This window comes from Crinia signifera, chromosome 9 (assembly GCF_055691185.1).
Source record: "Crinia signifera chromosome 9, ASM5569118v1, whole genome shotgun sequence".
NCBI lineage: Eukaryota > Metazoa > Chordata > Amphibia > Anura > Myobatrachidae > Crinia > Crinia signifera.
In genome coordinates, this window is record NC_139225.1 from 88,830,274 (window position 1) to 88,856,608 (window position 26,335).

General features: G+C 42.3%; 1 protein-coding gene across 7 annotated transcripts in view; it reads left to right on the forward strand.

Moving 5' to 3' along the window:
• LOC146035735 (phosphatidylinositol-binding clathrin assembly protein-like) overlaps positions 1 to 26,335 on the forward strand; it is a 73,002-nt gene that overhangs the window by 13,038 nt on the left and 33,629 nt on the right. For all 7 annotated transcript variants that reach the window (XM_083159346.1, XM_083159344.1, XM_083159348.1 and 4 more), the window contains exons 2-12: positions 1,961 to 2,103; positions 6,612 to 6,687; positions 10,322 to 10,424; positions 10,507 to 10,600; positions 10,702 to 10,813; positions 12,908 to 13,014; positions 13,972 to 14,013; positions 14,883 to 14,968; positions 16,967 to 17,090; positions 22,219 to 22,349; positions 24,927 to 25,030. In XM_083159346.1, coding sequence (XP_083015472.1) covers positions 1,961 to 2,103; positions 6,612 to 6,687; positions 10,322 to 10,424; positions 10,507 to 10,600; positions 10,702 to 10,813; positions 12,908 to 13,014; positions 13,972 to 14,013; positions 14,883 to 14,968; positions 16,967 to 17,090; positions 22,219 to 22,349; positions 24,927 to 25,030 — 1,122 coding nt within the window. The remainder of the gene's footprint in view (positions 1 to 1,960; positions 2,104 to 6,611; positions 6,688 to 10,321; positions 10,425 to 10,506; positions 10,601 to 10,701; positions 10,814 to 12,907; positions 13,015 to 13,971; positions 14,014 to 14,882; positions 14,969 to 16,966; positions 17,091 to 22,218; positions 22,350 to 24,926; positions 25,031 to 26,335) is intronic.

The window sequence follows — 26,335 nt, forward strand, 5'->3', positions numbered from 1 at the left end:
AGAAGGGGAGGAGTTAGTCACTGTTAATTTATTCTAAAGTGCCCAAGCTCCCTGTGGTCGCCTTCTATTCCCCACTGTAACTCTCCAGTGTCACCTATGGAGTCTGAGAAAAGGATTTAACAGTAAGTACAAAATCCCCTTTTTAGAAGTTTACCGATCTCTCTGAATGAACCCCTGAGTTCCTACCCTCATCAAGGTTAAAAGCTGAAATATTGGGATTCTGTGAAACCAGTGCACATGCTTTCTCACATCCACACAGAGCAGCACATGTTTGTTCGTCGCAGTGATGGCAGAACTAGATATGCACCGTCTAACATGTGCAACCTGCTGCAAAGTGGGGAAACGATGGCTATATTTAGTAATGCAACAGCTTTTTGTAAATTATTCCACTTAGTAAGCCTTTTAACATAGGAGTTTACTGTACTTGCTCTTTTGTATGCGAAACATGTGGAAGTACGGTGTTCATTATTACTGGCGGTGCACTAAAGCTATGGAATAATAACTTGTGGCCAAAGATTAAAGGTACCCACACACTAGAACATTTCTAGTACCACGGTGATCCCTGCCAGAGCATGGAGCACATCACCCCAGTGCTGATGCTCTATGTTGCACTGCACAAACAGACTCGCTGGGAATGTACAAGATTTCACTTGCAGCTCAGAGCTGGCAGCTGCTGCAGCCAGAGACAGCTCTGTCTCTGCTGTGGTATATGAGCAATGATAGGTGTAGGTGTTGGAACAGTCGGTGCCCCTACATATCAGCATGCTATCTTTAAGATACCCACCCTGTCACTTGCCTCTCTTCATACATTGGTATCTGTGCAGATAACAATTATACAATTAAAGTGCGTCCAGAATATATGTTGGTGATGGGTTTGCTTGGTGAGCAGATTTATATTTCCCAAATTCCTGTTAGTAGGACACAGGTTGGTGGCACAGGTAGGAGAGATGGCTTCAATGCACAGCTTAGTCTGCAAGCATATTGAAGAGAGGGATGTACATAAAGCACATTCATGTAATACAGAGCAAATGATATTCGCTCTGTATTATGATAGCGGCACAGATGGATGAATCAATAGAGGCGTATTACACCAGATAGGTAAACTTGATTAATTTTTTTTCTGTGCTTAAGATGATCTATAGATTTTGTTTATATGGGGCAGGGGTGGGGAACCACCGGCCTGCGGGCCGTAAACGGCCCTTATAGGAACTTTTTGTGGCCCGCGCTCCTACCCGGTGGTCGGCACGGGAGACATGTAAGGGAGTCTCGCGTGAGGTGGTGATGCGGGCAGGAGCGCGACAGGTGTCCAGCAGCCTGCAGCAGTTAATCTGCGGCGGCTGGAGCATGGGACGAGGGAATAAAGGTATTGACCCCCGGAAGAATTTCATATATTAAAAAAGTGGCCTGTGTAACACCCCTGATATAGGGGGTATTCAGTGCCACTATTTTACTGATGACCGGTGAAATAACGTCCGTTTCCGCAAAGAATAGATGGAATTTGTATCCTCCCTCTATTCCCCCCCCCCAGTTTTCATAATTTGTTTAAGTTGTGGATCCTTGAACCACCTCTTTATCTGCGGAGGTTTCTATTTGGAAACTAACAGCCACTTCCTTGAATAGATTCGGCTTTGCAAAGAGCTGAGTCTGCAGCAGTCAATCCCGACCGTTTCCTTGACAAAAAAACAGCCAGGATTAAACAGTGAAAACCCCTTACTTCCCAAATTAAATACCCCCCCCCACCATAATATTTTTATTTATAATAGTTATTATTATTATTATTATTGTATTCTGTGTCCTGTTACTTTTCTTAAATCAAGGCATGACTATCGGTCATTAATCATGATATCCAACCATCTTTATCAGCCGAATCGACTTTGGGGGTAAAAGGGATTTCCCCCTTGTCATCTTGTTGTTATTTAATGCATTAAACAGTGACATTTTTATTTCTATATTTTTACAGATCTTATCCAGTGTACAAATGAAATGAACGTTAATATACCGCAACTTGCTGACACACTTTTTGAACGTACTGCCAATGGTAGCTGGGTTGTAGTTTTCAAGGCCCTGATCACAACACATCACCTTATGATGTATGGTAATGAGGTAAGGGTGGTTGTTTTTTTAACATGAATGAAGTACTTTTGTCAATGTTTTCAGAATGCCTCTCTTCACCTTTCTGTGTGGGAAGATCATTCATTTAAGCCCTATGCGCCATTCCACAAAACCCATTGTGTTATGTTGGTACCACTGTATATGGCAAGTATGTGCGCAGTTAAACTTAGGTCAGTGGTTCCCAAACTGTGTGCCGTGGCACCCTGGGGTGACTTGGAGGACATGCAGGGGTGCCCTGGGCTGGTGGTCCAGAACCAATTTAAGTTTTTTATGTCCATTATAATAGTCAAATTGTGGACAAATAGAAGTGAATCCTGTCTATTACCACATAACTGACCCTAAGGATGATATATAAACACAATTTATAAACATAATTAAGTTAATATTTGTTTCTGACTTATTCATTAAGAAACCTTTAGCCTAGGGGGTGCCGCAAAAATATTTCTGATGCTTCGGGTGCCGTGATTCAAAAACTTTGGGAACCCCTGACTTAGGTTGAATTGAATCTGCCCATCTAGTATTATTAGTGCAATGTCTTAACACTTGAATGATGAGACCTGCTTAAAGCTTGTACAATAACTTGTGGTTTGATGCGGTTATATTAAAGCTTTCCTTCAGTAGTGTATTTTTGTGTTAAGAGCGTTCTCTTAAAAGAACTGTGTTATATTATACAGAGTGTTCTGCGCTCTGAACGCTGCAAATGTCACGATTCATGCAAAGGCAAACTCTGAGCTCTTAAAAGGAACAGCTATGTGTACGAGCCCTTATTATCAATATTTGTTGCTGTTATTACAGACTTAGTTACTGTTTTTGTTCTTTTCTTATTATGGTTTCCATAATTATTATTTAGACTTTGCATGTTGTGTTACCTCTACAGGAATGTACATACTTTGTTATTTTGCTTTGTTGTATTAAAATATGATATCCTATGCCCAGCTGCATTTATGCAGCAATTTGACCCCCAGGTTCATATGGGGGGGGGGGGGGGGGGGGGGGGGGAGGGGTGGGGTAGTGGGAGCCGTGCTTTATTGTCCAACATGGCCATTGTTAACTATCTGCTCCCCCTCTGGACATGAACAGATGATGGAGGGAATCATTAACGATGCACAAGAGCACACATGGGCCAGCGGGTACAGCATTCACACTGGCCAATATAATAAACGATATCCCTTAGAAGTTCCAAAATGAGCGATCACGCTCACTGCCTAGTTTGTACAGCACTTTAGTATGCTCATTCCAAGAACAGCTCTGTACTAACATTTCTTACAGCTTGAGGAGCAATTTGTACTCTGCCAGCTTCCCCCCCCCCCCCCCCTATTCACTGGTGGAGCAAGGGTGGTGTCTGGTATAATTAATATAGTGGTGGTATCTGTCTGTCTGATAGGGGCTCTGGGTTACAATGGGCAGTATTCAATGAGAATATTCTCCGTGCATGGGGAGAGTTTTTTTTTTCCCTCGCCATTCACTCGCTGTGTTTTTGCGGAGATTCTCCATGTTTGGAGATTCTCCGTCACGGGACTTTACACAGTATTCAATGTGACTGAGACTCAGCCAATCCGGCGTATGAGGTGACTGTGAACCCCTGCGGCAGACACCACAGGGAGCCTGAGGACGGCGGCAGGCAGGGAGATGGAAGTCTCCCTGCCTGCCCCAGAATGTATGTTGGGGGGAGGTGCGTTCCCCGGGAGCCAGGCAGCAGAGGCTGCCCCCCCCCCCCTGGGAGAGCCAACAGGGGACCCGGGTATTCACTGCACCCGATCCTGCATATGTAATGATCGGGAGCAGTGAATATATGAATATCTGATGAGCGGCTCTTGGCTCCCGGCCCCCTGCTGGCTGCTATGTGTACCAAAAAAAAAAAAAAAAAAATATATATATATATTTTTTTTTTTTTAAATATATATTCATAAATTCAGAATAAAATTCCTGATTTTTTTTTTTTACACCAAATTAAAAAACAAACAACAACATTATTTTAAAAGTTCACATTCCACTTCACCATGAAAAGATGGCGAGTGATACACGGAGTGGCACGGAGAAATTAACCTAGAAATGTATTCTCCGTCTTCTCATTGAATACACTCATGGCGAGTGACGGCGAGAGACAGCGAATCTCAATGCAAAATCCTATTGACAAGACATGGCGATTGGCGGCGAGTATCAGATGGAGAACCATCCATTATTCACTGTTCGCCGACAGCGAAAATATCACATTGAATAGGGTTGTTCGCTTTTTGAGACCAAAATTCTCCGACCAACGCGGAAAAAGCAGAAATTCGCCATAAAACATAGCAAATTTTTCTAATTGAATACTGCCCAATGTATTGTATTGTCCAAATAAGGTCTGTAGGTTGACATGTATTAAGTCAAAGGTAGATGTTGCTTAAGGCTGACAGGTACAAATTGTCAAGGTGACGATGGTCAAATCCCCCCCCCTTTGTATTTATTTATATAGTGCACTCATATTTTTCAGCGCTTTACAGAGAATATTTGAACACTCGCATCAGTCCCTGCCCGAGTGGAGCTTACAGTCTATATAAACTACCACACATGTACATTCTAGGGTTAATTTTGTTGGAAGCCAATTAACCTTCCAGTATATATTTTTGGATTGTGGGAGGAAACCGGAGTACCCGGAGTAAGCGCAGGGAGAATACACAAACTCTTGCTTGATTTTACTGTCCCTATGATGGGGAATAAATTACCTGTGGTGAGTGTAATGGTATCTGAGTGAACCCCCTTGCCCTGAAGGGTGAAACAAGCTGCAAGGGTACACATTTCCACAGATTGTACTTGGATATGATTAATCATACAAAATTACATCTAAAAATTTTTTTATTTTGTGTCAACCATTGTCATGTCGACCTTAAACCTTGCCCACTTTCCACCTTCTATCTATTGACTTTTTGACTATGTTGGCTAAATGCATGTTGGCCATATGGTTTTGACCTAAAGGCTGTCTACCTAGACCGTGTAGATCTTCTGTACCACACCCTGGAGCCCTAAATACCAGCTTTTCATGTAGCTTCATTGGCATTGTTGTTGTATTGGTTAGATATACTCTGTTGGAGAGGGTATCTAATTTACAGCTATGAAATCCTCGGCTGGTGTTCTGAATGTTCTTTGTTTATTTTTGTCCAGCACCCATTTACTTACAATTACACCCCTCCTCCCCTATATGTGGGTGGTATTTTGCAAGCACTTCCCCTTTTACTTTGTCTGAAGCATTCCTCTATTATCTATTGTTGGTGTGTGAAACAGAACATTTTGTTTAATGCTGGTTGTGAAGATACATTGTTCCAGATTACTATCGCACATCAGTAGGTAAAAACCAGTGGTGGTTTATGTATCAGAATGTGCAATAAACTGTTCACTACTCTTCTGTATTACAATTTAACTCCACAATGAAACCCTGGCCTAAAAGCCCACCCTTATCATACTCCTAATCCCTTTATGGCAGGGATGGGCAACCTTTGGCCCTCCAGCTGTTGTTGAACTACACATCCCAGCATGCCCTGCAACAGTTTTAGCATGGCCAAGTAGCAAAACTGTAGCAGGGCATGCTGGGATGTGTTGTTCAACAACAGCTGGAGGGCCAAAGGTTCCCATCCCTGTATTATACGAAAGCCCTGCCCAGTAGGCATTACCTGAGGTTCAGGGATATGGGATTGTCAGGGATATCTGACCTGATAATGTAATTAGTGGATTACAGACTTGTTCCTATGGCATAAGTAAACAATAGGAAGCGCTAATGCTAAAGCAGGGTACAGACTAGATGACATTTTGATTCCGATTGATTGGAAAAACCAAATTGTCCAGTGTGTATGTATTATGTCACTGGCGATGCGTGCCTCCCGCAGGTCATCAGTGGGATTTCATTAGGGAGGGCCATGCTGCTGAATGCCGCATGGCCACTGCCGGCACCTGCAAGTGTCTATGCACTTGTCCATGCCGGGTGCCGTTGCCAATGATGCCTACATACCATGTAGCAGATGGCATAACACTGTTTCATATATTGCTAATACTAAAAGCTGATTTAAATGCAGTAGGGGATGAGTAGCCGCATGCTATGGAGAACGAACAGAAAGATACTTCTTGTACTGTAGATGGTTATTTAGAGGGGCATGGGAATAAAAAGTACATATACATATGCAAGTTTTTTTGTTGTCTTGGGAAATGTCTGCTCAACACTGTGGTGAAATTGGACTTTTGTCTTTATGTACAGTCTAAAGTATGGTTACAGTCTAATACTTTCTACCACACTATGACTTCAATTGTTTTCTTTACTGTAAAAATATTTTTCTACATACAGTATGTGGATCAGATTGTGGTTTTTATCTGGTGCAAACAGAGCCGTATTTGTACATGTTCATAATTGTTAATCATAAGGCTTCATGTATTATGTAATATATTGCTTATTGTGTTCTTTTAAGTTAATACATTCCTTACATTTATTTTCTATAGTGTATTTATTTAAATAATGTGTTCTTCTCCTCCAGCGATTCATTCAATATCTTGCATCCAGAAACACATTATTTAACCTCAACAACTTCTTAGATAAAGGTGCTATGCAAGGTAAATATAACATTCCTTTATTTGTAATTTTTTTTTATATTCATTACATTTAAAAAAAACAACAACTTTGTAGTGTATTTTTTTTATGGATTATATTAAATTGTTTTTACTTTTTAAATCTTTCACCTGATTCTAATGAATTTATATAGTACAATTTATTGGGGTGTATTCAATGTGGCCGGCGAGGTGGTTAAACTTTGGGGATCGCCAAAAAAAAGCTATACTCGCTGTTTAACCCCTGTGTCAGATTAATCCTTGCTTTTAGAGGACAATGAGGATTCCCCCCAAACAGCAAGGCTTGTGTCCAATGCAGGGATCCCGCTGCATTTAGCCGCGAGCCTTGCTATTTTAGCGGCTGCATACGGGAAACCCTCACTCCAAAGACCTAGCGAGGGAGGAAACTGCATGTGGCAGGGGGTCAAGCAGCCCTGCTCACTATCGCAGAAAGCAGTGAATACGCCCCATCGATTATTGTACGGGCGTGACACCATTAGTCGCCATTGCCCCTATCCCTCTTTTTCATAAAACGTTTTACAGTGACCTACCATCACGATTTACTTAGTGGCCAGCTGACACCCATATGTTTGGTAGTGTCTAACCCTGGGGTAGCCAACCCTAGTCCTCGAGAGCTACCAACAGTGCATGTTTTTGCAGGTCTTCTGGTATTTGGCAGTTTCCGACAAAACCGATCCGACCTGATTTAAAGTCGAATGTGTTTTGTCGAACCTCACTGCTGTCAGAAACTACAGCATTGAATAGGCAGCAGGCACTATTACCCCTGTCAGAAATAGAACCGGGATTTAATATTTCCCTTATTGTTTGTTTTTGTTTTTTTAAATATACACCCTTGCCTAGAAAATCTCCCTATGTTTACATTTTAGTTTGTTGTTCCTCAGAATTTATTCAAGATAAAGTTGTTTGTGTTTTGTTTTGCTCCTTATTTGTGTTATTCTGTTAAGCATCTACTTTAGATTTTTATTTCTGTTGATTTAAAATAGCTTGACTGATTTTGAAGAAGTTAGAAATATTCAGACTTGTATTTAATTTGATAAAGAACGCTCATCTTTTATATAAACCTTTTAACCAAATTTGACAACATCTGTGATACATGTGCATTCCAATACCTATAAAATATATATGGAAATATTCTTGCCTTCTGAGCAGTATTCATCAAGTTTTTGTCCATTTTAAGTGTGTATTTTCCTTTGCTATTCATGTATTTTAAATACTGACTGCAAGTTAGTGCAGTATTTAATGCTGGTTTTCGAAATGTGCAGCGAATCCTGTCAAGGATTTGCTGAACATTCACAGGGTTCCGGGGGGGGCTGGAGCATTCGCTGCCGGACACTGAGGGGGTTAAGGAGGGCTTGCAGGGACACAGGGAGAGCCCCCCAAGAGCTGGCAGGGGCTGGGATAAGGAGCCGCTGCACTCACTGGTCCCGATCCTGCATATGTAATGATCGGGACCAGAGTGTAGTGAATATATGAATATTAATGAGCGGCTGGCGAAAGTGTAGGACAAAAAAATTAAATATATATTAATCTGCTTCAAGCACATGAATAAAAATCTAATTTTTTTACACCAAAAAAAACAAAAAAACTTTATCTTAAAAGATCACTTTCCAGTGATCCAGTTAAAAAGATGTCAAATGCAAAACAGTGAATCATGGTGAAAATCATGGAGAAAGCAATTCGCCATCCTAGCATTGAATACACTCTCGGCGAATCCCAGTGAAAACCCCATTGAAATAAACCAGTGAATTGCAGCGAGCATGAAACGGAGAACTGGCCGGCATTCACTGTTCGCTTTTGGTGAACAGTGAACATTGAATAGGGTGAATCTTATTTTCAGTGAAAAAAATTCACCGCAAGGAGTGAAAACAGCCCGATTCGCCGAAAAAACAGTGAATCGGGAGCATTGAATATTGGCCTTCTACTTCTTGTGTTTTTCCAGACATTGCGTTTATTTGCATAATAAGACATTTGCAAGTGATGACTGTCACATGATCATTTATTTCTATAACTTCAGCCTATTTTACCCTGCAATTGTCCAAATGGCTTTTGCTATGTAATGCACCCAGCCACATGACTAGTGCATGTTTAGCCTCACATCCATATGTTATATAGATCTCTCCATAAAAAGATGCAGACAGCATATCTGTTCACCACCATTTGATTTAGTTTGTTTAAATATAATAATAATAATAATAATAATAATAAAAACAAACAAACAATGAAGACACGGAATGCTGTTGCACAGCTGATTAGGTCCTTGACCGGCTACATGGGGTGGGGTGCTGGGAGGGGGCATGTGTTTAAGGTCAATTTAAATAAACAATCCGTGGGTACAGATTCAAACACTATTTTCAATTCTGGTATTGAATAATTAATGATAATGTAAAATCTATATTTACAAGCATGTATGTAAAAGTGGGCACACTTTCCGTTTTGCATAAAGGTCCATACACACTGGGCGATTATGCTATCATCGCTGGGGGGAAAGCCGCTTAGTGCATACACACTGAGCGGCTTTCCCCCTGCCTGGTGCTGTCAGTGTGGGCGGATGGTTTTGCATAGCGCAGTGCTATGTAAATCCATCCTCAAAACCGCTCATCTGCTAATACAACCAGCAGATGAGCGGCTTTCCCGGTAATGATGCAGGAGTACGCAGCAGTGCTCATCACTCATCGCTGGGCCATACACACTGGGCGGCTTTGAGCTGAAAGCAGCTCAAACTTGCTGTTTTAAACAGCTTTCTTCTCAAAGTCGCCCAGTGTGTATGGACCTTTTCTGTGTATGTGTGTTTGTGCTTATTACCATTAATATAAAAAGGAAATTGGTTGTGTAAGATTAAGGGGCTGGTCGGGCCTTGCAAATGGTTGATTTTTCAACTGGGAATTCTTTTAAGTAGATAAAAAGGCACAGTAGCGACTGAGACACAGCCTCAGCAATGGGGTTAGAAATGTGGTTATACAGATGTTCTGTCTTACGGGAGTGTTATGGGAATGATGTGGATGTATCAATGAACTGGTAACAGATGAAGGGAGTATTCAATCCGGGATTCCAAATGTCTGAACAGTTGGAATCCCGGCCCGTTTTCGCTCAGCACGACTGTAATGCGACAATTGGAAATCAATGTTTCGGCTTTAAGTGTCAGAAAGTGGGTGTGTTGGGGAAAATGGCCACGGATTGTCAAAAACTGGCTGTGAGTTCGACAATCCACAGCCGTTTCTGACAACAAATCTGACTTGTCGGAAATGGCAGCATTAAATAAGCAATGAGAACTATTTGCGCAGGCGCAAATAGCGGCCGGGATTGACGTAAAAACGCTTAATTGGTCACATTGCAGGCCATATTCTGATGGAGATTCTTCAATGGGCTGTTGCAGGTTTCCATGCTGCAAACAATGATTTCATCTAAAGACCCTCCAAGCGTATTTCAGTGTCTAAAGACGCAACAAGTGGGCATCATATGGACATTCAGATGCACAGATATTCCCCAAGGAAGGCGTGTAGCGGTAGTAGCATAAAGTCACACACGTGTGCGCCGCAGCCTCCATATTAGAGACAGACCATATTTGTTGTTAATGTCTTCTGCATTTTTCTCCCTATTAAACATTCTAATTGCTTTCTAGGTTATGATATGTCCACTTTCATCAGGCGCTATAGCAGATATTTAAATGAAAAAGCACTTTCCTACAGACTTGTAGCAGTGGACTTTACCAAAATGAAGAGAGGGTATGTTAACCACATATCATACCGATTAGCAATAGATAGCTGCTTTGTTTCTTCACGAGTTTCTGTTTTATGTTGCTCTCAGGATAGACGGCGTGATGAGGACTATGGCCACAGAAAAGCTGCTGAAAACTCTTCCTATAATTCAGAACCAGCTGGATGCACTGCTGGATTTTGATGTAAGTGTATTCAAGTACAGTGTTTCTCTTGTGACCTTATAACATTTGTACATTACTGTTACTACCATTTGCTTTACTTGATGATTTTTTTTCTTTTTAAGGCAAACCCAAATGAGTTAACAAATGGTGTTATAAATACAGGCTTCATGCTACTGTTCAAGGATTCTATTCGATTGTTTGCTGCCTACAATGAAGGTGTTATAAATTTGCTAGGTATGTGTGCCTTCCTTTTGGAGTCTTTATCGCACCAAAATGCATTGTGCCCAGTAAGCTCTGCTCCATGCCTTTCCCTAACGCTAACTGAAGGTGCCCATACACGGTGCATTTTCACTGTGCAATGCGTGCTCCCATCGCACAGTATAAAAAGTATGTGCTGCACGTACTTACTGCCTTCTGATCGCATTGCGATCCAGCCCATAACGGGTGCGGTAATCGCACCGTGTATGGACACCTTTTATAGATGAGTTCATAGTCTTGCATCATTATGGATTGGAGAGAAGTGGCTTTATGGTGTGTTGGTCTAGTGGTTCTGTTAATAGGACTCTAATGCTGTCATTCCCTTGCTATTCGACTTAAGATTTGACTGCTATACCATCTTTGCTAACTCTGTACTTTTTACATACAATTCATACAATCTGCACTATGTAGTCATTGCTGCCCTGTCTGTCTGGTTTTCGATTTGTGCTGTCACAGGAGCGCGCATTGGGATCGCAAGGTAAAAAAACCAGTGCGATCTGCATGCGATTTTGACTATATAGTCAAAATCTCATGCTGGATTGTACCGTGTGTACACAGCATAACCTTCAGATGTTTCTCCCATTTTGTTGTGTTTCCGGAATAGTAAATGTAAATATTTTGGGCGAATACCTTTTTGGAGTCTTTTAGTTTATTTACCCACATTGCTGCAGCTCTAGTTTATAATCAAAGCACTTTGTTTTTCACACGCTGGCTTATTGGGGCTAATTAATTAGTCCAGCGGTGAGACAATTAGCCCCAATTAATTTTGGTCCGGGGTATATTAAATCTGGTATTAATCTGTAGATGGCTGTAGTTATGCTATTTATTTTATTTTTGTATGTGTAGTTGAAAGGTATACTACCCTAAACAAACTGATGTAAGTTCAATTTACCATGGACTCCTGAGCGACTAAACCATTTGAACTTCTGTAGATAGCGCTGATGGCAGGATTTAACACACGGTCAAGCAAAGTATGGAGCGCTGCATGGGACAAAATGCATTGGAAGTCAAACTAATGCAGCCCATATACTCTTGAGATATAGGGGCAGATGTATTAAGCCTTAACAAGAGATAAATTCAAGTGTGATAAGGAGAGATAAACGTCCAGCCAATCAGCTCCTTACTGACTATTTTCAAACACAGCCTGTAACATGGCAGTTAGCAGGTGATTGGCTGGGCATTTATCTCTCTTTATCACCCTTGCATTTATCTCTTGTTATGGCTTAATAAATCTGCCCCATAGAGTGTAATCATGTAATTTTGATAAATTGCAGCGACAAATTGCATGTGTCACCTGATGCAATGAACGTTGGTAGAATCGTGCATCTCAAGAAATTGCGTGCTGAACGTAATATTTATCGCAATTTGATAAATGTGATCTGTCGGTTAAATACACCCAGATAGCCCAGCCCTTATTACATCACCTGATTTCAAGTTGCAATGGGCATGCAATTTATCGCGATACCGCATCACATACCATCGCACAAGGGTGTAGGCACCATAACGTACTGTAGAAATCATATAGAAGCACTTTAAGGACAAATGCAACCAATCCTGCAGAAAACAGTGTATTTCTGTACATTGGCACAGAAAGAAAAAATACAGAAGGCATTGCATGGTGACAAATATTACCGTTACCTGCTGCCACAAACACATTACTACTGATAGCAGATTTGGGTCTGAGTTATCAATGGCTTCCCAAAGTCTCTTATAAGGAAAATAGTGACAATCACCCAAGTAAAAAGGTATCAAACAAAGTGAGTGGGGGACTGGGATTGGCCGATGTTGCTGAAAGGAACAACTTCCATTGCAACAACTATTCAGTACATGAGTCCATAGTGGAAATAACTTGTTTTTTGGTTGTGATGAAAGATGCAAAGTACTTTAAAACATTTTGTTATTATAATTCAATATATAAGTATTGTAATAAGTGCAAAATCTGTACATCCAGAATTACGTAGATGGTATAAAAGGATGTCCTAATTTCTGCAACATTATGCGAAACCTCTGATATTGAGAAATGCTGCAATTTCCACTGGTAACTATTTTTTTTTTTTTTTTTTACCATAGAAAAATACTTTGATATGAAAAAGAACCAGTGTAAAGAAGCTTTGGATATCTATAAGAAATTTCTTGCTCGAATGACCAAACTGTCAGAATTCCTGAAAGTGGCAGAGGTCAGTACTGTCATGCCTGCATCACAGGGGCCTTAGTTAGCTCGTGGCACTGGTACAGTAGCATGTGTCATGCATGATCAATTGGAATGCTGCAAAATAAACTTGAATGCAAAGCCGTTACCATACAGCTATTACGTTACAGCTTGGTGCCATTCTCACTTTCCTCCAATTTGCAAGCTTCTTTATTTTAATTCAGTATATACAATATTATTTCTCGAACTTTATACGTAACATATGATTCTTCCATGTTTGTATTAAATTGCATTAGCAACAATTGCATGATGTTCACAGTAGAGATGGGCAAAACGGGCCACTAAGCGGAGCCGGGATCCAGCGGATCACTCCGTGAAAAGAGCCAGATCTTTCTCACTTAACCCCCTGAAAAAGGGCTAATTTGACTGAGTAAAACACTGATCGATGGCTGCAGAATCGCCATCGATGGCAACCATCGATGGTGTATGCACCAATGGCCATCCCTAACAGCAGCCTTGTTATTCTTTGTTTTACTTGCAGTCGCAGCACTGTAACTCAGTCTCCAGAGTTAGTACATCTCAGCTGCCACAGGTGGCAGTATCGAGATCGGGCAAATGCATTGTAATAAAAACGAAACTGAAAGTAAAAGAATGACGTTCACCTTTTTGGGATCGGCAGCTCACTCACTCTTACATGGGATCCTTCCAAAAGATCTGCTTCGTTCGCGAACCGTCTAGTTCACAGTGCTAAAGCTTGGACATTTGGGCAAGTGCACAATAGCCTGGGGGTTTTGGTTCATCATTTTTTATTTTATTTTATTTTATTATGTTGTTGGCAATTGCCACTGTACCAGTCCATTAAGTTAGTAAAGTCCCTTTTACATTCATGATGTGTTTGTGTAAGCATTCAGAACCCATAGCACTCTCCATTGCCACTGCATGAAATAATGTACACTTTTCTTTTCCCCCTTTTTTGTGAACTCAGCAAGTTGGGATTGATCAGGGTGACATTCCAGATCTTACTCAGGTCAGTGTGCATTTCATCTTCATTTAAATTTGTTCATTTCAAATTTCATGCCTCTGTTTTTTTTTTGTATTGCTTTACTCATGAACCATTTTCCTGAGAAGATTTCTCTTCCATATACATTTTATATGGAAACCCATTCATGTGATCTGGTGGATTCAGAGATCTAATCTGTGTTAAATAATTATTAAATCGGCTCTCCATGATGCAGAAGTTAACCATTTTAACCTAGCGTCATGTTCTGATTGAAATAATGGACCAAGTTTGGCAGTTTGTAGATGACCTTTCAGGAAATCTATTCCTGAATATTATTGTGGAGTTGTGCATTGCTGCACTATGCTTGATACACACTGAAGGTTGTTTACTTACACCAGTAAATTCTTGCTATAAGTTTTTGGTGATCGTCATTGAAGCGTGAATTATATAGTATTGTATAATGGGGGCGGGATCTATAAATAGCAACAGAAATATTTTTCATTGTAGAAATGTAATTCCACTTATTGATTTATATTGTAAGTCTTTACTGATGCTGGGGTTTATTTATCATGTAAATAAACTTGGAATTGACACATCTAAAAAAGTAGAGCCAAGAAATGTGCAATCTGTATCTGCTCAGCAAGGGCATTCTGAAATGTGTGATGTCATTTCTTACTTTTTCTCCCCCAATCTTTCCCATATGATTTTGTCCTGTAATATATTTAATTTGTTTTTTTTTTTTTGCTCAAAAACGAAATTATTTATTGTAGGTTATCAGAACTATGCAAGGTGTGCCATGTAATCTGAATGGAAATAAAGTTAGATGCTCAGTTGTCTCCGACTAAAAAGCTTATCCAGTTTAGTTTATGTGTGACTGACCGATTGTTCACCTGCAGGCACCCAGCAGTTTGCTGGAAGCACTTGAACAGCACTTGGCATCCCTTGAGGGAAAGAAAACAAAGGAATTCTCAGCTGCCAGCAGGTGAGTTGGACAGCATCCTCTTACAGTGAATCAGAGGGCATCTTTTAATTGAGTGCCAGTCCTTTCTATCCAGTATACCCTACTGTTTATAACTACATCCCAAATCCATCCTAAAATTTGGATTTTATTCCAAATACCCATTAATGTCTATTTTATGTATATATATTTTCTATAAAGCCAGCATGTTCTACTGCAGTTTATAATTGATTACTTGGATTTTATTTGGCTACTTAGATTGGTGGAAGCAAACCTTGAATCAATTAGGTGTACAACAGGTTGAGAGAGCACTAATCTTAAGGTTTTTTGAATTTGTGCACACATATTACGGTTATGTTTGAAAAGAACTGCAGGCATATTTTTTTATTGTTAAAGAAATCGGTACTTGTTTGGAAATCGCATAGCATGGCGGCATGCGATGCGATTCGATTTTTTTTTTCATGTAATTTTGTTATTTTCATGTAATTTTGTTATTTTTAGTTTACATCACAATATCGCATCGCATGTCCCGCAAAATCGCATGCCATTTTATAGGGTGGGCGATGCCATGACATTAGGTATACAATAATATGATTTTATGTCCCAAAAGTAGATGTAACGCATACCCCCCCCCCCCCCCACTATCCATGCCACCCCGAAGTGTGGCGAGCGGCAGCGGCGTAAAGCGTCCTCCGACTTGTTCATTATCCACGTCGGCGTGGAGTTGATTTTATATAGGGTGGCAAGCGCAGCGAGCCACCAAGCCTGAAGCGTGACGAGCGGACACTGATTACTTTACATGTATTCCACGTCCCCTTGCGGGGCTCACTGCGCTTGCCACGCTTCGGGCTCGCTGTATAAAATCAATTCCACGGCGACGTGAATAGTGGAATAATCAAACAGTTGGCGGACGCGTTCCACCGCCCATTGCGGGGCTCGCTACGTTCGCCACGCTTTGAGTTGGCGTGGATGGTGGGGGGGTTCGTTAAACCTATTTTTTGGGACATACAATTATATCATGCGATGCGATTTCACTACGCAGAATATCCCACTAAGCAAATTGCTTAGTGGGCGCCCTGCTAGGAAAACAAAAAGTACCAAGAAATCTAAATAAGTAATGCACACATATAAAATCACCTGAAAAAATAAATATTCCTTTAAATCCATATTTGTCCATATTATCAGGACAAATGTTACCATCATTTAATCCTCACCAAGTGCAAAAATGATATCCAACAAATTTATTGTTGTGTGACCAATAAGATTTTACATAATTTCATCAGCCATAAATAATTTCTGCATAACATGCATCTGTCCTACAAGTTGCATTACACATAACATGTGAGCGCAGTGTAACTCTGTAGTCCCAAGTGCCTTTTCATGTGATCATATTCCTTACAATGCGCCTTATTCACAGTGCAAGTAGGGTGCACAAGCTGTATTTGCATGAGAAATGGCCACTGACATGTAACAGCATTTGTCACGCAGATACAGCTGCAGTTGCACACAGAACATAGGCACCCTATTTGAACTGAAACTACATTCAGGGATCTTAAAACCTATCCTCATGGTAAATATTACAGGGGGGAACTCCATTATTTCTTGTGCTGGCAGATCTCGTCTTAAGATACTGAAATTAACTATTTAGTTGTGTTTGAGCATCCATCTATTATTGTGGGTTAATGCTCACATACTGTATATAATGTTATTGTATAGTGTAATACGAAGTTGATCGCAGAATTTAAATTGATCCAGCCAAGGCGTCACAGGAAATATTTCACTTTTTCCGCCCCCTTTTTTTTATTTTTATTGCCCAGGTATTGGTTCTGGTGCTCGTGATGGTGTTAGTATTTACAGTAATAGAACAGTTGCATCAGTTTTGTATATTAATGTAAATATATTGAACCGAAAACTAGTCCGCTACCGGGCATTGTAAACTATATAAAAAAAAATTTAAATTTGGTCATAGGTTTCCTAGTTAATTATCAGCAATTTTTCATTGAATCCATTTTGTATTTGCAGAGCTAGCACGTTGTCAAGTGCAGTATCTTCTCTTGCAACAACTGGTTTGTCATTTACTAAAATGGATGAGAGAGAGAAACAGCAGGCTCTGGAAGAGGAACAGGCAAGACTTCAGGCACTTAAGGTATATGCAATAAAATGTTTGGCTGTATACTCACTCGTGGATCCTCTGCAGAGCCACAAGATATTGCTCAGGTTTGGCTTTACATAGGCTTGCCATACTATCTCTTTAAACCTAGACACTCATGTAATGAAAAGGTTCTATGGGAAATTAAAACCAGATGAAATGGCTTGGATTAAGCCAACCACAGATCCTATGTATTTCATGAGTGACCCAGTTTAAAGTGAGAGTATGGTAATCCTAACTTTACACACGTTTGGACGGTCAGATCTCTTGATTCTTGGGCCTAATAACTGATTCTTACAGACTGCTGGTTTGTGACCACATTCATACATCCGGTTTTACTGCTGATATGAATATTCTAGTTAGTTGCTGATGTGATTTTGTATTCCCTTTGTTGAAAATTCAGGTTAGATCTAATATGACCTAAGTAATGCCCCTTTCAGACCGCACTAAAAAAACGGTATTTTGCCAATTTTTAACCGTTTTTAAAATGGTAATATGTGCGGTCTGAAAGGTGCAGAGTGATTTTACCGTTTCCAAAAAAATCACGGGTTTTTGGAAACAGTAAAAAAGCAGGGTCCTACCCGTTTCAGACCGTTTTTTTTTTTTCTGTCTGAACGGGTCTGAAACGGTACCCAGGCAGTGAACACTTTTGGTCCCCAGCGCAGTGCATATTTAATGAGCCGGCCGCTCATTACATATGCACATATGTAATGAGCGTCCGGCTCATTTAAATATGCACTGCGATGGCTCAGAGCAGATCAGCTACTGCTCAGTGTCAGAACCCCTACCCTTACCCTTCCAGCGTCCTGCAGCTCTCCTCCCTCCCTGCCTGCCTGCAGTGCGGGAGCTCCTGCTGACAGTCTAGGTGCGGGCTCTGGTGCCTGATCCTCCCTCTACACCTCCAAGAGGTCACTGCCCAGCACATCTCAGGGATGTCTCAGCTGCTTTCACACCGCAAACCTGCTTTAGACCAGGTATTTACATGCAATGTGAATGGGGTTAAACTTGCGCTGACCCATTTTAAATACCTGGTCTAAGCAGGTTTTGCGGTGTGAAAGCGGCATTAGAGACAAAATATAAGTATATATGGAACCTCCATTTGCTGATGTGCAGTGATATTGACTTGTGCATGTGAATCTGCGGCAGTAAATAATAAAAATAAAAAAGAGGCAATTTGTATGATTTATATCTGATTAAATTTATGAGGGTTGACTTCTTCAATTGTAGTATTATATAATGTGAAATGAGCTCGCAGTCCTGCGCAATTTTGCTAGTATCGTGCGTCCTTTTTTTGGGTGGGGGGGGGGGGTGGGATGAAAAGGTGTCTTGCTCAACTTGTCACACTAGGTGACTTCTGATTATTCATAATTTAATATGCAGCATTTCTATGTCTTGGGTACAAGGGAGACTGTATACAACGCAAGGAGCAATCTGCTGTGCAAAATTTCTGCATAAAAGAGATCTGACGCTAACTGTGGCTATTTGGCACGACTGCAGCAATAATGCACAAGGACACCTGCACATGGGAGGTATATAAAGCCTCGCCTCTCCTGTTGCCAGTGGAACAGTTGACAGAATCAGCAGCTCCATTGCTTCTGATTTTAGTGTATATACCAGTGGTTCCCAACCTGGGGTACTAGTACCCCTGGGGGTACTCTGCAGACCAGTTGGAGGGGTACTTGAAAATAATATTGGTAATGGCAGACGATGAAAAGGTCTTTTGATGGCTGAAGAAGACCCATTGCCATGGAGAGAAACCATGTTGTGTCATATGCCTGACCAGCAATCCACTGGGAGCTTCCCGCGCTGCCCTCAGACATCAGCCTTCCTCTGCCCAGCACTGACAAAGGTGGAGGAAGCAGCGGCATTAATCCTACCGATGTTAGCGGGAATCCTGGAGATAATACACGCCAGTGTCTAGACACAGAAGGGCATGATTCCTAGCTGTATACTACTCCTCCGCTCCTCCTTAATATAAGGATCCGCATACCGCTTAGTACTGTCCATATTTCAAAATGAGAGGAGGGGGTACTTATCAATGAAAAGCCTAATCAAATGTATGGGAGAGAAAAAAGGTTGGGGACCGTTGGTCTATACCATTAAGCAAATGTGCCAGGGAGAGGTGTGGATCTGGTCGCCTCAATGTGCCTCTGAACAGGCTTTCCATTTGAAAAGATTCCAGTGCAAATTATGTTTGGAGTATGCTATGCTGTATTGTGGGTTGTTAGACCACTTCTCCAGTGTGCGCTAAAGCTTTATGTGCGCCATTCAAAGTGTTCTTCTTTTACATCTGGCCAAATTTACAAGCATTTAATCACACTATTCAGATTCTGCCGTGTCTTGCTTTGACTAAAACCGTTCTCCTTAACCTCCATCCATTGGACATAATCTATTTACAACACACCAGTGTGTGGGCTCATATTTCTCCTTCATTCACAGGGGACACTGAATGCTGCTTTCGCAGGATAGAGTGGGTGTTAGAAGGAGTCGGCACTTTTTGGAGTGTGACAGGCTCCTCCCTCCTCCCAGACCTCAGTCTTAGAAAAGTGCCCTGAGGGGTTCACTTGTCACCACTTGTGGTGTTCCTCTGGACCACAGCCATCAGTGCCACCGCGCTGAAGGGTCACCGTCGCAGCCGACTTTTTCTCATGCATTCCTGCTCTCCTGCAATATTCTATACTGCAGTGTGGTTGGTTTTGTCAGTATGTCCTCCAAGGGTACCTCTTCAAAGGGCTCACAGAAGCTTTTTATATGTAAGCGCTGTGAAACCCAGTTTACCCAGCATAAAAAATGGGTAAATCTGTGTGAACTTTGTTGCATAGAGTCACCAGGGGCGGAAGGGACTCCAGCAGGGTCAGAGACACCTGCAGTGGATATGGCATCCATTAGGTCCGCTTTTACAGCTGAAATGGCGGAGTCTCGCAGAGACAGAGAGGTTTTATAATCACATGGCTTCTGTCTCCCTCATGGGTCAGGGCTCTGGTCCAGTCAGTGGATTCGCTGGTAAAAACTGTCCAGGTACCAAAAGCACAACACCTGGCGCCTTTACTAGGCTTGCCAAAAGAAGAGGGTTTTGCCTCCTCTGTTATACCACCTGTCTGAGGGGGGGAGGAGGAGGAGGAGGAGCAGGTACACTTACAAATAGATTTGTAAGGATTTGTATTTGCAGGATCCAGACCCTGATATACAGGTAGTGGAGGATCCGGATTCAAGGGAGCTTCAGGGTATTGAGGCCCTTCTCAGCAGTTAAGATTACTTTGAATATTGAGGAGAATGATTCCCCTGCGCAAGTATCCTTGTTTAGTAGGAAGGTAAAGTCATCAATTACCTTTCCATTTTCAGAGGAATCTCCTCTACTAAAAGCATAGAAGACACCTGATAAAAATTTCAGATGTGAAAACTCTTCAATATCTGTCATCCGTTTCCACAGGACTCACGGGTTAAGTGGGAAACCCCTCCCCCAGCGGATACGTCGGTTTCCCGTCTATCAAAAAAGATAACTTTGCCCGTACAAACGGCAGTGGCATTGAATGAGCCCTCTGACCGTAGGTTGGAGGCTACTCTCAAATCTATTTACACCACTGCGGGGGTGCTTATCCACCCCGCCCTTGTTGGCTCATGGGTTAACAGGGCAGTAGAGGTATGGGCCGAGGAATTGGTCCAGAAGCTTCAATCAAATCGGCCAAGGTCAGAACTAATTCCTTTAGCTGAACATATTAAGGAATCTGCTACTTATCTAGGAGAGGCAGCCAGGGATTCAGCAGAGTTAGCAGCAAAGATCTCAGCTTCTTCTATCTCAGCAAGACGCACCTTATGGCTTAGGTCTTGGCAGGCCGAAGCCGAAATAAAAAAGGTAGTGGAGGCTTTGCCTTTTCTGGTGATTTTTTTGTTTGGCCAGGAGCTAGACAAGTTATTTTTTGTTTGGCCAGGAGCTAGACAAGTTAATCATCCAGGCTACGGGGGGAAAGTCCACGTTTCTTCCCTCAGCTCCGCCTCCTCCGAAGAGTACTTTCTCTGGTCTCTCCTTTCGAGGCACCTCCTAAATTTAGGGGGATAACCAGAGGAGCTTCTGCCTCAGCCAGAGGCAGGGCCATGTCCTCCTTGTCTTCCACATCGGCCTCTCGCCGTCCCGAGAACAAGCCCTTGGCATGACGGGCTTCCAGCACACCTTTAGAAGCTGGCGGCGCAGCTCAGAGACTGCAGATGGAAAGTTAGCCGCAGCTTCTATGTCCCGTCCATGTGCGATGGATGACAGCAGTGTGGTTGAGTTCGGCACAGCGTGGCATCGTCTTCATCGGCTGCTGGATGTCAGGGATTGGCGGTGCGGATTGCATCCTCTGCTTCAACGTGTTTCATGCTACTGGGGGCATTTTGTCAAAAATGTAGACTGTTTGAAAAGCATTCTTTTTTTTTTTTTATTCTCAGATTCAATAAACTTTATTATTCCCGCAGGAAATGGATTTTTTTTTAACTGTCTTTTGACTGGTGTACATCTATCTGCAATTCACCGGTGTCCTATCTCATACACCCAGTGCAGTGAGGTCACGCCCCTTTTTGTTATTCCACAACCCTTTTTCAGGAGCGCTTTTGTCCCAACTACGTAGATCACAAAACTTGGCAGCTTTCAAAGTAGAAATCCAAAAGTCCAGCCACCCCTCATCTAGCAGATATCTGCCAGGGGCGATTATGCACACACTACATTTGCAGCTTGACACTGACTCCTTGTTGCTGACATATGTTGTGTAGCAATCCAGGTTAGAGGAACTGCATTTGAAAATTCATTTGGTAACCGGTGTGCACTGTGAGCAAAACAGGCTGGGTTGCAGAGAATTGACTTCACCCTGATTATTGCACAGTAAATACCCCACATTGCTCTGTTTTGTATGACTATGACTGTATCAATGGCATGTGGATTGGAGTCCAATTTTATTGGAGGAGCAGGAACAGAAATATAAGTTAGGTAGTTGATGATAAAAAGTAATAAGGTGGTAGTTGAATAGAAGGTTAAAGAGAGTAGCTAATGGATAACCAATTATCTATATTATGTCTTTTAATTTAAATATGTAAGTAAAATATACACACAATTATGCCGTACAGCTCTTAACATAAATACATTCCTTTTCAGGAACAACGACTTAAAGAAATTTCCACTGTATCAAATTCTACATCAACATCGCCTAGCACTTTATCCGGAAAGAGTGTTCACACGTCTGCAGCTGCCGACTTATTCTCAACGCCTGCACCAACAACTAATAGGTGAGCTGTGTGTTTCTGCATCCCTTGGTCTGTGGTGATGTTCTCACCAGCTTTCCTGCTGTAGCTTTCCTGCTGTATCCTGTTGCCGGCCTCTAGGGCCGGCAACAGGATTCTTGGGGCCCCATACACTGATATCTCTGCGGGCCCCCACCCCCTGTGCTGGAACATAAACTGGAAGCGCCCTGTGCCCATTATTGGATTGCTGAGGAGCAGGGTGAGAGGGTTAGATTTGGATGGAAAACTAGCCTGGGACATTTCTGGAAAGCAACCCTATTTCTGCAGCCTGCGCTCTATCAAACTGCTGTGCACCCTCACCTTGCACTCTATCACACTGACGCTCTACCTCACCCCGCAGCCTACACTTTATACTATTGATGACATCCCTCACCATGCAGCCTGAGCTTTATCACACTGACGCAATCCCTAAACCTGCGGCCTGCACTCTATCACACTGACGCCCTCACCCTGTGGCCTGCACTCTCACGCTGATGCCCTCCCTCACCCTGCAGCCTGTGCTCTATCTCCCTCACCCTGCACTATATCACACTGGCGCTCTCCCGCAGGCTACACTCTAACACTGGAGTAATCCCTCACCCTTTGGCCTACACTCTCACACTGACGCCCTACCTCACTCTGCGCTCTATCACACTGATGCAATCCCTCACCATGCAGCCTGCGTTCTATCCCACTGACTCGCTTCCTAACCCTGCGGCCTGCCTTCACACTAACAGCCTCCCTCACCGTGTGGCCTGTGCTCTAGAACACGGACGCACTTCCCACCCTTCGCAGCCTGATCCCGACCCTCTTTGCTAGTGCACCTAATGCTCATACCCTGTGGCTTAACCCTTCTCCTCCAGTCCCAGCCTAACACACACACACGTCTTCTAAAGGACTACCCGCCCGAAAAGTTGATTTACACTATCCAGTGTCATCTCAGTTATTTATTGGGTAAAAACTGCAGTTTTTTTAAAATCTCAGAGTGCCTTCTTATAATATATATACACACACACACACACACACACACACACACACACACACACACACACACACACACCACTTCTACCTTTGAAGTAGCAGTGCAGTCTGGCTGGGTAGGTCAGGAAATGCAGCATCTTCTCCTCTCCCTGCAGACAGTCAGCACTGCAGCAGCTGCCTAAGGCAGAGTCACCTCTAGCCCCGCCCCCAGTCGCGTGTAGCCCCGCCCCCAAGACGAGTCCCACAAAGCTCCGCCTCGATGCAGCCCCGTGTGTGTGTGTGTGTGTGTGTGTGTGTGTAGAAGACCAATCATAGTTAAGGTACTGAGCGGCAGGGATTGCATGCTTTGGGCCCCCCAGATTGGCGGGGCCTGGGGCGGCTGTCCCCCTTAACCCCCCCCTGTCGCTGGTCCTGACTGCCTCAAGAGGAAATACCATGTAGAATGTAAAAGTTTTCATGGACAAAAATATGCACTTTCAACACCTTGCATTGCCACATGGCTTGTGCCAATGCACACTGTTTAATTCTAAATGATGCCCATAGTGTGTGTACGTGTATGTATCCAAACCATTGTGCTTATCAAGTTAGCAACAAGCTCAAAAAATAAACATTGCTGTACACCTACATACAATGTGCTCATTTTAGTTTTACTTTTAAATTAGTTTTACTTTGACCAGGAAGTTTAATTTTAAGCTTGTATTGATGATAAAGACAGGATTAGGAAAGCTTGAATGGCACATCCTAATACTAAAAATGATAGGTGCTACCATGCTGAGACTTGTAGTTCTGCTCAGAAAAAAATTAGGTACTTGTGTATTATCAGGGCGCATTCAGAATACCGATACAGCACTATGCTGGCCACGTAAACTACGTAAGTGGCTCTGGAGCCCTAAAAATACGCAATGCTTAATATCCCCATTATCCACGTCCTACCCCCAGTATACACTCGCTCGCCACACTTAATAAAATCAACTCCACACCGACGTGGATAGGGAGCGTAAAATGGCTGGTCTATACTTCCGATACCCTCCTCCGGCCCGGGCACCGCTTCGATCCCCGCTGACTCACGCTGGGATCCACGGTGACTCCCCGGCAGTCGCATTCAGTCCCCCTGCTCCGGCCCTCGCCACGGACGCTGTACGCACTTAGCGTAGTGCTGCTGGGGGAGCAGGGAAACCATGTGATGCGCTGCCAGCGGCACTACGCTGAAGTTTTTATTGTTTCCTCCTGCATGCCTACTGCGATCCCTACGCATGCACAGTCATTTGACCGGTCCGCTTCACACAACCGCTATTAGCTCTGAACTACCCCTATAGAGTGAAATTGTGATGGTTAGAACAATTTTGGTCAAAAATATGTGACCGCAACCTCGATCACATGACTTTGTCTGGTGCATCCCAAACTGTAGGGTTCAAGTCCAGGGCATGGAACTCTCTCCCCTTCCCCCAGCCAGCACTAGCCAACCACCTGAAGGCATCACAAAAGTTGAGGGTACATGCGTTTAAAAAGTCTTACATGGTAGCAACTATGTTTTGATAGTGTTACTCTTAAAATACATGTGTGGTTTAAATTTTGCAATAAATGCTCATTTGTCCATTTCAGCATGCCCAACCTTACCAGTGATCTGTTCGACTTGCAGCCCACATTCGTGCCAACTGTGCAGAGCACGCCATCCATAGCAACATCTACACACAGCACATGGGGCGGTAAGATTTGCTTCATCTCAAAGTATATTTTGATATTATGATCATCATGTTCGTCTGTTATGTGTGACCACAACCCTGGGTTTTATAGTCTGAAAGATTAAATATAAATGTTTGTGTGCGTGATTAGAGAAGTGTGAATGAACATTTTGGTCCTGAAGCTTGGAATAGCGGTGTGCCAGTGGTACACTGCTGGAGGCACATCGGGTGCACTCCTACTTTCCAGTGGCATGTCAGGAAAATTTCCAGGAGAACCTGTGACGGCAGAGCAGCTCAGCTGGTAAAATTTCCGGCCATACCAGCGTGGTTAATATAAATTATTGTTGCATAATACAGACATTATAACATAGAAATAAAAATACAAAATAATAAAATAAAAAATGGACAATCAATAATTCATCACACACAAGAATGTATAAAGCTTTTGTATTTAGATGGAATGTTCTGATAATATCTAAGTCCAAAAGTCAAAGTAAATTCCAAGACTGCTAGTAGTACCTTCCTCTCCGGGATTTGTCCATAATGTATGAAAGGTCCCACAGTAGGCTGATCGCAGCAAAATGGCTCCTAAATATGGGAGACTTGCAGTTTCACCATGTGAACAATGGTCTCCGGATCATAGTTCAGTGGCAGCAGTTCATAATAAACTCAGTGCAAGTCGGCCTGTCTTAGCTATTCAGTGAGCCGCCGTGCTCTGTTCCCCAATCTTGTGCACACCACTCAACCTATAAGAGGAATGCCTGCAGAAATCTGCATATAACGATGTATTTTAGCCTGCTTGAGCGCCGGTAATTTAAAGTTCCTTTTATACTAGACCTACACCTGAGAGGGGCGTCCCTGAATTTGCTGTAAGTTTATGTCCTAAATATTAACAGAGTTTTCCATCTAAATACAGGAGCTTTATATATTGTTGCAGATTTCTATTTGCTTCTCATTCCGCTGTGTGGCAAATTTTTTGCCCATTTGATATTATTCTCTTTCATTTCTATTTATATGTTATATTGCATGTATTATATGGTAAAAATTCAGATATGTATCTAAAACGCTATTTAGTTACTCATAGCTTCATGCCAGTGTTCCACTTTTTTTATTTATTTTTTATCTAATGGTGTGATCTAATAATCTACTAATTATTCAACTCTTTTTCAAGTTGAAAATATATAAAAGACTTTAATCCAACATGTTTCGGGGATGAATCCCAATCATCAAGGAGCAAAGTACAACCGGTATCACAAAGGTGTATATACAGATGTGTCCACATACTGTACATCTTGGTTTTACTGCGCCATGTATGGCACAATTTGGCAC